This window comes from Heloderma suspectum, chromosome 12 (genome assembly GCF_057233095.1).
Source record: "Heloderma suspectum isolate Gila_16-S chromosome 12, 16-S_ref, whole genome shotgun sequence".
NCBI classification, from domain to species: domain Eukaryota; kingdom Metazoa; phylum Chordata; class Lepidosauria; order Squamata; family Helodermatidae; genus Heloderma; species Heloderma suspectum.
The window spans coordinates 519,821-531,925 of NC_139469.1; the positions used below are offsets into that span (position 1 = coordinate 519,821).

Below are 12,105 nucleotides of genomic sequence, written 5' to 3' on the forward strand. Positions count from 1 at the left end.
TTGAGGTTGCCCCGACATCGGTACAGAGAATCCCTGACGCTGCATGCAAGCCATCAACACAGCATTCCTATGTGAGGCAGCTTTCACTGCTTTTGCTTGTGCACATTAATTTCACCCTCAACGATGCTCTTTGCTGCAGATAGTGCCATTTCTTTTGTCACTGTTTGACAAAGGGTCAAAGTTGTTACCATGGCAAGTTCATTTGTCTGCTATTTCTGCCTACCACCCTCCTGTTGAAAGTTTTTCTGTTTTCTCATATCCAGTGGCAAAGAGGTTCCCGAAAGGGGTCAGGAATCTTGCACCGCCAGTTCGTCCTACAGTGCCGAGCTGGAGTCTCTCAGTTGTGCTTAAAGCACTTTCATCTAAGCTCTTGGAGCCGCTAGCTGCGAGTGGCTTGCACCTTCTTTTGTGGAAGGTGGTGTTCTTGGTTGCAATTACGTCTGCACGACGAGCCAGTGAGCTCTGTGCACTCAGGGTGGACCAGCCTTACTTAACTTTCCACAAAGAGAAAGTGGTACTTGGACCGGACACAGTCTTTCCTCCAAAAGTTGTGTCTGATTTCCATCTGAATTGGGACATTGTATTGCCTGCTTTCTTTACATCCCCATCTTCACCATTGGAATCGACTCTTGGCGCTGTGGACTTTTGTTGGGTACTGGCTTTTTACAAGACCAGAACTGAGCAATTTAAACTCTCCCCGTTCGCTATGGTGGGAAGCACAAAGGTCAGCCTCTCTCAACTCAGTGCTTCGCGTCATGGATCGTTATGCTGGCTGTACTTTTGGTCATGCTATCCTCTCGTCTATGTTGTAGCTGGACACTGACCCACCTCCATGTACGTTAGCTTGCTACTCGCCCATATGTGTGATGCATAGAGACCATGAAGAAGAAAGACAAGTTGCTATGTGTATCTTTAGTTCTTTGAGTGGTCATCTGTGCATTCACACAAGCTTCCCACCATCCGCTCTTCAGTGTCATACTTGAGTTTGATGTGGGTACTGACGGTATTGTTTTTCTCTCTCGGTTCCCAGGCCACAGTGTTGGTCTCAGGGAACTGAGAGAATAGGTGGGAACCTGCCAGGGACATGTGCACTGAGATGGGGCGGGGGGGTCCCGCCTATATGTGTGAATGCGTAGATGACCACTCCAAGAACTTTGTCATAAGACCTTGGCCTTTTCTCACTCTGTGTTGCTTAGCCTCTCACAGGATCTGAGGCAAGATTCCAAACTAGGTAAAAGAGACTCTCTGGGTCCGGAGTGGTGGTGTGAAGTTTCCAGTCTGACATTCCAGTTAGATAGCCATTAAAATGAGCAGTTTGAGAAGGGGCAGGAGTGAGTTTTACTTACTTTCTTGCATTTCTGTTTTTATGTACTATGTCATCTTTCGCCAACCTGGTACCCTTCAGATGTTTTGGACCACAGCTCCCATCAGCCCCAGCAAGGTCAGTAGCCAGAATGATGGGAGCTCTAGTCCAAAACATCTGGAGGGCATCAGGTTGGGAAGAGCACAAAGTGAATTCTGTCACTATCACATACCAATAAGCATAGTTAGCGCTTAACGGTCAGGTTTGTTTTGTTTAAAGCCTCCAGCAAATAACTGGATCCTCAGGGCTTCAGGCAGGCATCTTTCCCAGCCCCCCTCCCTGGAGATACTGCTGGGGATTGAACCTGGGACTTGCTGCATGCAGAGCAGGGGCTCTACCACCAGCTGCCACTCTTCTGTATATGATCAACCAAAAGAGCATCACCTTGAGCCTAGGCCTTAGTCCTCATTACAATAGCCATGGGTGCTTCCTGCTGCTGCTGGCCCCTCTTGATAAGCATCAGAGGCATCCTGAGGGCCAACATGGGAAAATCATTGGATTGGCCAGGCTTTTTCATGCAACTCCTTGCTGCTGCATGGTTATTCCTCAGGGGAGGTAGTCCAGCTGTTTCAATATGGGCCGCTTTCTTCATGCTTCCAAAATCGGTCTTTGATTTTCCTAGTCGTTCTTGATTACTGGCTTGTCCTCAGTAGTACTCAGTAGGTTTTAATAAAGCCCCCCTCCTCATGAACAGGCAGTTCTGCACAGCTCTCAGCCTGTATAAGTGTGTGTGTGTGTGTGTGTGTGTGTGTGTGTGTGTGTAGGCCAGCCACCATCATACCACATTCTAATCTGCCTGTTGTTGGTTCAGTGTGGTGATCTGAGTTATTTGTATAGCCCATAGCTTTGGAGTTTTGAGTACCAAAACTGCCAGAGCTGCTTATACCCTTTTCTTGTTTGTTTTCAAAAATGTTACTATGTGTTCCTTCTTCTGTTGTTTGCAGTGGCCTGCATTTGTTGCCTTCATGTTTTGGTTTATACTCTTTCCAAACATTTAGCCAGGATTGCCTTGGATTGGCACAATATTTCTTCCAGTTTATCTAAAAGTGCAGATTGTATCTCAAATGCAGATGGTACAAAGCTTGCTTTACTCATCTTGGCTTACCCTAAAGTAGCAAGGCAAGTGGATTGGCTGACTTCCAGGCTACTTAACTAAATTGTAACAAGTTCCTCTTTCAGTTTGCAAAGGCCTAATATATTAGTAGACTATATTGTATATCATTGCAATACAAACAAATGTAGTTTACACACATATGTTTATAAAATATGCATACATGGCTGCAAACTTTTAGCCATTAATGCCTTTCTGTTAAATGTTTATTTAGAGTATGAATTTGGTTTTCTTGGTATTATAATACATTTAACTGAGCAGTTAGTCACATTTAACAAAACGCTTTCTATCTTGAATATTAAATATTGGATATTAAAACTATTCCTACTTCTGTTGTATTAGTAAATAATTGCAGTCTAACCATTTTGGCTACTGTAAGACTATATTCAGGCTTCTTCTCAGTAGTTGCTTGCTTCAAAGGATAGCTGATTATTAAACCAGACATAATGCAGAATCTGATTGTAATGCTTCAGTTGAAAGGATGTACAAATTGTTGCATTTAGAGGCTACTCAGCAAGATGGTCTGGAATCTCATTTGTCACCCATGATAGCCAATGATGACTGAAATGAGACCGAATGGGAACCTGCACTTTGCCTTGGCTTTCTGCTCTGTGTTGTCTTGGTGTTTGTGTCTTACTACTTCTGTCTGTGCTGTTTGTCCCCTACCCTCTTCTCTAATCCTTCCCTCCCCTCTGTTCCTTTTCATTGTCCACACTGACCCATCAATCGACCAACCAACAACGCTCCCCTTTTCGTCGTGGTGATCTGCCCTGCACTGATTGGTGGTTCCATTGCTTGGGTGGCTGTGTGTTTTGATGGACCAGTTCACCCAAATATGGCCTTCTTGCTGACAGGTATCACTTCTGTGAGAGATGTTTCACTGAAATCCAGGGGGAAAACGTTACCCTGGGTGATGACCCTGCCCAGCCGCAAACGTAAGTAATGGCACATTTTTAACTCAGGAGTATAACATAATGAAACAACACTTTCGGGCATGGCCTGGGTACATCATGGTTCGCAAGCAGGAACAGACTGCTGTGCCTTACTCATCATTAGCAGCCCTTTGCCTTAAACTTGATGTGCAGCTTCTGTGTGGATGTGGAGTCTTCTTCACACTGAAGAACGCTGTTTTCTTGCTTGGCTCCATCATCAGAATTAAGCAGCATGGAGAGCTGGTGTCATGTTGTGATTAAGAGCTTGAATGTTGAGCTGAAAAGCCTTGGTTCAAATCCTGCTCAGTTCTGAACACATTGCGTGGCCTTGGGCAAGCCATTGTCCCTCTGTCTCTAGCTCTACATTTGGGAATATGCAGGTAATAATATAGGCCTCCCTTAAAGTCTTGATGTAAAGATTACTAAGAGTGAATTCAGTGTTTTGAGTGCGTAGGCAAAAACCCCAAAGCAAACCCCTGAAAATGTTATTTGTTCATTCTGATGCATAGTTGTGATGCTTGCTAAGGTGAAATTCTCATCTCCAAGCCCCTTCTCTGCCATGTTGATGGTGGTTTAGGACTTGCCTGGTCATGTGATAAGCTGTGACAGCAGCTTTGTGGACAAGTATTTTCGCAAGTTTTGCTTCCATGTATTTGGGTTATCCCGGGGTTATTCTTATTAATTGATGGTGATGGGTTTAGCATGTCAGCTAATGATATACCAGCTTTATTTACTACTCCCTCTGGGAATGCCAGAAGCATAAGCATGCCTGTCTCATGCAGATGCCATTTTAGGGAAAGGTGCTCATTGATTATGGGACCAAAGTGCAAGACTTAATTTGCTCTGTATCTCTGTCTGCAGAACAATATCAAAAGAACAATTTGAGAAGAAGAAAAATGATACACTAGATCCAGAGCCGTAAGTATGAAGCCATCTCAATGGACATGGAACTGCAAGGAAGCATCTTTGCCCTTTTCCATATATTTTTAAAACTATGCTTGGAATTTATATGGGACAGTCTCTGCTCTGTTGATTTGCAGAAATTGCAACTGCATTCATTGGCATCTGTTCCGTAATAAACATCTATGTCTCAAATCTGTTGGTTTCTCTAAAAGTGCGACCTTGCTTTAATTGTATTAATCCATTAGAGGCTGTTAAGGCAGCCCACAAAAATCCTCAGAGTACTACGCTAGTATTTATTTATATAGATCCGTCTGCATATGTGGAACAACCAGAAGATTGCAACAGCAGTTGCAGCTTCACTGAACAAACTCATCATTTTCCCCACAGTTCTTTCTCACCACTGCTTTCCTTTCGCCTCCTCCCTGATTGCCAGCCCCAAATCCAGCTTAGTATTTCCTCTTATAGCTTGAGTGATATATCAATCACTTGGGTAAGAAAACTCGTCTTGCAGTCCCACCCGAGGCCATTTGAGACCTGTCTGTTTTTACACTCTGACCTGTTTGGAGAGAGGTTAAGGCTTTCCCTATCGTGGTTCATGGAGGTCCTGGTCTCTGCCATGTTAGTCTTTAGCCTGGACAGGAAGTTCCTGAGGCTTCCATCTCAGAGCCTTCCCCACCATTCTTTTCTCAGGCGATCACTGCTTCTGCCTTCATTTGCCTCATGGTGCGGGCAGCGCTGTTACTGATATACTCAGCAGAATTGCTCTGTGCTGTTTGTTGTTAATTCTGCCTTTCCTTTACTGATTGGTGTATGTTGAGGCTGCAAAGCCACTTGCAGTTTTAGTAATCTAGGTGGGAAATTATGCTTTAGACTATGAATAATGACAAGATTTATGGGATTTCCATAAAATACTTTTAATGCCTACCATCTTTGAACCTTTCTTTGCTGACTTTATGTATGAGATGCAAAATATAAGCAGCTACTGTAAATGCTGGACAAAATATGTGTTTACACTCAGCACTGTGAAAAGGTTTATTATTGTTAATGCCAAATGTAGCCAATCCATATGATGCATATGATATGACTGATTGAACTTAAGAATATCTGGTCTGTTTAGTATATTACGAACTGGCTTCATGCCTCATATGTATTAAATTTGTAACCTTCTCAGTCCATTGAGGATCCTCAACCTTAATAAACGTATAAAACCAAATTTCAAAAGAACTATTTAAAATATTTCAAAATGCCAGCAATTAAAATACGATATTCTGCTGAAACCTCCCTTTTCTTTTCTTGGTCATAAAATCATTGCTCAAACAAAAGGGTCTGGCAAACTTCAGGAGAAAGAGAGTTACGTGTTCTTAATAGTCATCTACTTGTAACGCTCAGATATTTAAAATATGATTGGTACATGGTGAGCGCAATCCTATGTGGAGAGGCAGCCACCTCCAAACTTAGAGGTGACCACCTATCCATTGCAGGGCGGGAGGACTGCAGAGGGGATCGTCTCCTCTGCACTCCAGCTGCCCTGCATTCGCAGCTAGATGGCCAATTTCGACTGTCTAGCCACAGGATGTCAGAGCACAGGGTGGAGAGGCCAGATGATGCATAGAAAGCGTCATACCAGCACTTACGCACTCCCCTCCCCTCCCTGCTCCTGGGAATGCCCCCTTTTTTGCCCCTCACTGCTCTTCCAAGCGACGATCCACGCTGCCTACAAGGTGGCAGGGAGACAGTTCTCTGGGAACTGACCGATCCATGGTCTTCTAGCTGCTGAATGGCCCTAAGGCATTCAATTTTGTGTCTAGAGGAGTATTCACTGACACTTTGTACTTTCACATTTTGGCTTCAAAGAAAGTAAGGCTTCTCTTCCTTTGTTCCCTTGCCCAGCTTTGTTGATTGCAAAGAATGCGGCCGAAAGATGCACCAGATCTGTGTGTTACATTATGATATTATCTGGCCTTCAGGGTAAGTAAGCTTTGGAAGGTATCAGGTTTTACTGTGGTGAACTACAGTAACTACCATGATTGTTGTCGGCACAATCATCTGCATGTTTACTCAGAAGTCAGTCCCTCCCACTATAATTTATGGGGTGTACATAGCATTGCAGCCACAGTTTTAAAAGAGTGTTTGTTGGCATTACTTTTAAAGTGCCTTATAACATAACTATGTCAATATTATCCACACAGGGCAGCCCCCCCCCCCTTTTTTTTTAAGCAAAGAGATTTGTCACTTGGGTATCTGTGCCTTCTGCTTTGACCCTTTTGATGGTTATAGCAATAGTTACTGTGTGGAACCAGTAATATAGAAAACCAGTGAGTTGTCCAGAAATATATTGGTCCTAAGAAATAATCGTACATAGGGCAAGTGCCTCAGAAATGAAGCCCCTAAATACAGACCATCAGTCCAGTCTACCTCCCAGTTATGCTTCTCCTATCTAAAAAGGGAATGCTTTGCATCAGGATGATCAGCAGCTAAAATGCTTAACCCTAAATCGTTAGTGCAGTCAGAGGGAAAACATAAGTGCAAAGCAGCATATTTTGAATGTCAGGGCCACAGTCTTCCCCAATACAGTGAGATGTATTTATTTATAGTTTTATTTCTAAATTCACATCTGTTCATATAAATGAACATATGCAAATGTTATGCAAGTTTGTATAGTGTGGCTGGTTTATGGGCCCATACCCCAGCTGCGCCCCAGTTGTAATGTTAAAAAAACTAAAATAGAAGAAATCAGTATCCCAGGAAACTCATGTTTTTCCCCCCATGAACCCAAATTATGCTGTTTAAGAAGCGGGGGGGGGGGTGCAGGGGGAGGCAAAACCGTGCTGTCCCTAGGGTGCCAAAATACCTTCCAGGAGCCCTGGTTGATCGGATGGACTGGGGTGAATGCATCCTTGCATGGTGGAAGGCCCTTTGGCCTTGAAGGAGCCAGTGGTGCAGCCTGGCCTCCCTGGATCCAGAGATTTCTGCTAGCTGTCACCTGGTCACAGATACCCTGTTTTTGTGCAAGGTGCTTGACAGAATGGTGGCAATTCAGCTAGAGATGTTTCTGGATGAAACTGATTATGTTGACCCATTCCACTCTGGGTTCTGTTCCAGTTTGAGGACATATCGGCCTTGGTTGCCCTGATTAATGACCACCATTGGGATTGGGAGAGTGTGCCCCTGCTGCTACTTCTCAGTCTCTCAGCGGCTTTTGATACCGTTGACTACGGCATCCTCTGGACCATCTCTGGGAGTTGGGGGTGGTGCAGGGTTGGTTCCGGGGAATAAGATTGGGAGACTGTGCCTTAGGCCCCTGGCAGTTGAATATTATTTATAAATAAACGAATAAACTGAAACCCTAAATCCCCATACATGGGTGGTTCCCAGATCCAGGAACTGATATCCCTGGCCTAGATAGGATTGTACTCCCTCTGAAGGAACAGGTATGTAGTTTGGGGGTGCTCCTGGATCCATCCTTGTCATTTGAGGCCCAGGTGATCTCAGTGGCTTGGAGCACCCAACTTCAGTTTGTGCAACAGCTGCACCCTTTCCAGGATAGGGGTAGCTAAGCACTGTGGTTCATGCACTCGTTACTTCATCATTAGACTACTGTCATGCGCAGTATGTGGGGCCGCCCTTGCACCTTTTAAAAAAAGAAATTCTCAAGGCACAATCACAAACAATTCCAACAAGAAGAAAAGGTGGAAGACAACAGAAGAAGCCAATGTGGCTTCACAAAAAGCTTAGGGATGACCTGAAAACAAAAAAGGAGACATATAGGAAGTGGAAAGAAGGCCAAGTAACAAAGGAAGAGTACAGGCAGGTAGCACAGAATTGCAGGGATGGCGTCAGGAAGGCTAAAGCTGAGAATGAGCTGAGGTTAGCAAGGGATGCTAAAAACAACAAAAAGGCTTTCTTCAGCTATGTGCATAGTAAAAGGCAGAGGAAAGAAATGGTGGTTCAGCTATTAAATAAGGATGGCAAAACGATAACAGAGGACAAAGAAAAGGCAGAGGTGTTCAATTCCTACGTTGGCTCAGTCTTCTCCCAAAAGAGGGTCTATGACCCCCCTGGCAAAGGCGAAGTACAGGCTGAAGGAGCAGGATTGCAGCTTGAGATCGATAGGCATATGGTCAAGGAACACCTCATTACTTTGAATGAGTTCAAATCTCCAGGGCCAGATGAACTGCATCCTAGAGTCATAAAGGAACTGGCAGAAGAACTCTCAGAACCGCTGTCTATTCTCTTTGAGCAATCATGGAGGACGGGGGAAGTGCCAGATGACTGGAGGAGGGCTAACGTTGTCCCTCTCTTCAAAAAGGGTAAAAAGGAGGAACCTGGGAACTACAGACCAGTCAGTCTGACATCAATCCCTGGGAAAATTCTGGAGCAGATCATAAAGCAATCCATCTGGATGCACCTTGACAACAATGCCGTGATTACTCGAAGCCAACATGGATTTGTCAAAAACAAGTCCTGCCAGACAAATCTGATCTCATTTTTTGATCAAGTCACCTCCCTTGTGGACCATGGGAATGCTGTAGACATCATATACCTCGACTTCAGCAAAGCTTTCGACAAAGTGCCCCATGATCTCCCGATGAGCAAACTAGCTCAAAGTGGGCTAGATGAAACAATGATCCAGTGGATCCACAGTTGGCAACAGAATCGGACTCAAAGAGTGCTTATCAATGGGACCTTCTCCAACTGGGGAGAGGTAACGAGTGGGGTACCGCAGGGCTCAGTCCTGGGCCCAGTGCTCTTCAACATTTAGATGAATGACTTGGAGGAGGGGGTGCAGGGAACGCTGATCATATTTGCAGATGACACAAAATTGGGCGGGATAGCTAATACTTTGGAAGACAGAAACAAAATTCAAAGTGATCTGGATAGACTGGAGCGCTGGGCAGAAAACAACAGAATGACATTGAATAGGGATAAATGCCAAGTTCTGCACCTAGGAAAAAGAAACCAAATGCACAGTTACAAGATAGGGGATACGTGGCTCAACCACACTACAAGCGAGAAGGATCTTGGAATTGTCGATCACAAGCTGAATATGAGCCCACAATGTGATGTGGCTGCAAAAAAGGCCAATGCTCTTTTGGGCTGCATTAATAGAAGCATAGCTTCCAAATCCCGGGAAGTACTTGTTCCCCTCTACTCAGCACTGGTGAGGCCTCATCTGGAGTACTGTGTCCAGTTCTGGGCACCACACTTGAAGAAGGATGCAGGCAAACTGGAGAGGGTTCAGAGGAGGGCAACAAAGATGATCAGGGGACTGGAAACAAAGCCCTATGAAGACAGACTGAAAGAACTGGGCATGTTTAGCCTTGAGAAGAGAAGACTGAGGGGAGACATGATAGCACTCTTCAAGTACTTGAAAGGTTGTCACAGAGAAGAAGGCCAGGATCTCTTCTCGATCATCCCAGAGTGCAGGACACGGAATAATGGGCTCAAGTTACAGGAAGCCAGATTCTGGCTGAACATCAGGAAAAACTTCCTGACTGTAAGAGCAATACGACAATGGAACCAATTACCTGGGGAGGTGGTGGGCTCTCCCACACTGGTGGCCTTCAAGACAAGGCTGGACAGCCATTTGTCAGGGATGCTCTGACTTGGATTCCTGCATTGAGCAGGGGGTTGGACTCGATGGCCTTGTAGTCCCCTTCCAACCCTACTATTCTATGATTCTGTGATTCTGTGAAGCTGCAGCTAGCGGAGAACTGCTAAGTGGGGCACCTAGCTCTGTACCTGTTACATATGTGTTAAGCACTGCACTAGCTACCGATTTGGTACCTAGCCATGTTCAAGTTTTTGCTGCTGACATACCAAGCTCTAAACAACTCGGGACCAGGATACCTCGCATACCCCCTTCCTCTGTGTCCTCCCAGTCTATTGTGTTGACTATTCCGCAACCAATGGAATGTTACCGTGTAATGTCATGAAAGTGGGCCTTCTCTCTAGTGGTGGCCACCTCCTGGACCAACCTCTCCCATGAGGTTCTGAAGGCAGAAAATATGCTGAGTTTTAAACACCTTCTGAAAATTTACTTGTTTACACCAGCTTTCCCTAGCTTGTAAGATCATGATGCCGCCCCATTCATTCATTCATTCATTCATTCATTTAATGTTCTAAGTTGTAACAGGTAGTTGTTATATTGTATTATATATGTGTTTTGATAGTGGTTTTGAGTATTTTTTTTACATGTAAACCATTTACAGATTTCATTATATTAAGTGGTGTAGAAGTATTATTTATAACTAAATGGTGAATAAACGCCTATATTCTGATCTGCCAGCCTATCGACCAGAAGCATTTCTGTCTTACCTGAATTAAGCTTCAGGTTGTTTGACTTCACCCAGTTCACTACTGATCCCAGGCATTGATTCAGAACTTTGACAGCTTCTTTGGATTGAAAGGAAACGAGAGAAAGCGATGGTGTCATTAGTATTTTGATAGCGCCATAGCCCAAATCTCTAGAGAGCCAGTGTAGTGTAGTGGTGAGAGTGACGGACTGGGAGCCGGGAGATCCGGGTTCTAGTCCCCACTCGGCCATGGAAGCTCACTGGGTGACTTTGGGCCAGTCACAGACTCTCAGCCCAACCTACCTCACAGGGTTGTTGTTGTGAGGATACAACGGTGAGGAGGAGGATAATGTAAGCCGCCTTGAGTTCCTTGCGAGAGGGAGAAAGGCGGGGTATAAATGCAATAAATAAATAAATAAATAAATAGCCTTCCGTGGTGGTTTTTTGTAGCTCTTGAATAGCATGAGGAACAAGATAGAACTCTGTGGGGCACCATAGGCCTGCCTTCCCTGACCTGGTGCCCTCTAGTGGCTGTGCTAGTTGGGGATGATGGAAGTTGTAGTACAGCACTTTTGGAGGGGTACCCAATTAGGGAAGGCTACCATAGGCCAACGGCCCAAGTATCGAACAGCAGTCTCCCAGTAACACCTTCTGGAAAGGCCCTTCCAGGAAGGAATGGAAGCAAAATGGTGCCCCCAAGCCCCATTCTTGCCAGGTGCTCCAAAAGATCAATGGTTTTGAAAGCCACTGTGAGGTCCAGCAGGACCAACAAGGATACATTCCTCTGACCAATCTGTTTCTGACACATAATCAGACTTGAAACAGACTTGGATCCAAATAACAGCATTCAGAAAAACCTTGAGCTGATACACGTGCGTGTTTTATGGCCTTGCCGTCCATGGAATGGTGGAAACCACCCCATTGCCCAGCAGTCCCCCTACCCTAGCTGCAGAGGAGGTCATAGAATCATAGAATAGTAGGGTTGGAAGGGGCCTACAAGGCCATCGAGGCCAACTCCCTGCTCAATGCAGGAATCCAAGTCAGAGCATCCCCGACAGATGGCTGTCCAGCCTCGTCTTGAAGGCCTTCAGTGTGGGAGAGCCCACCACCTCCCCAGGTAATTGGTTCCATTGTCGTATTGCTCTTACAGTCAGGAAGTTTTTCCTGATGTTCAGCCAGAATCTGGCTTCCTGTAACTTGAGCCCATTATTCTGTGTCCTGCACTCTGGGATGATCAAGAAGAGATCCTGGCCTTCTTCTCTGTGACAACCTTTCAAGTACTTGAAGAGGCTATCATATTTCCCCTCAGTCTTCTCTTCTCAAGGCTAAACATGCCCAGTTCTTTCAGTCTGTCTTCATAGGGCTTTGTTTCCAGTCCCCTGATCATCTTTGTTGTCCTCCTCTGAACCCTCTCCAGTTTGTCTGCATCCTTCTTCAAGTGTAGTGCCCAGAACTGGACACAGTACTCCAGATGAGGCCTCACCAGTGCTGAGTAGAGGG

The 12,105-nt window shown here is 45.1% G+C and overlaps 1 protein-coding gene across 7 annotated transcripts in view; it reads left to right on the forward strand.

Moving 5' to 3' along the window:
* Nucleotides 1–12,105, forward strand: part of CREBBP (CREB binding lysine acetyltransferase) — a 153,302-nt gene that overhangs the window by 118,549 nt on the left and 22,648 nt on the right. For all 7 annotated transcript variants that reach the window (XM_084817897.1, XM_084817900.1, XM_084817898.1 and 4 more), the window contains 3 exons: nucleotides 3,329–3,409; nucleotides 4,268–4,324; nucleotides 6,200–6,277. In XM_084817897.1, coding sequence (XP_084674023.1) covers nucleotides 3,329–3,409; nucleotides 4,268–4,324; nucleotides 6,200–6,277 — 216 coding nt within the window. The remainder of the gene's footprint in view (nucleotides 1–3,328; nucleotides 3,410–4,267; nucleotides 4,325–6,199; nucleotides 6,278–12,105) is intronic.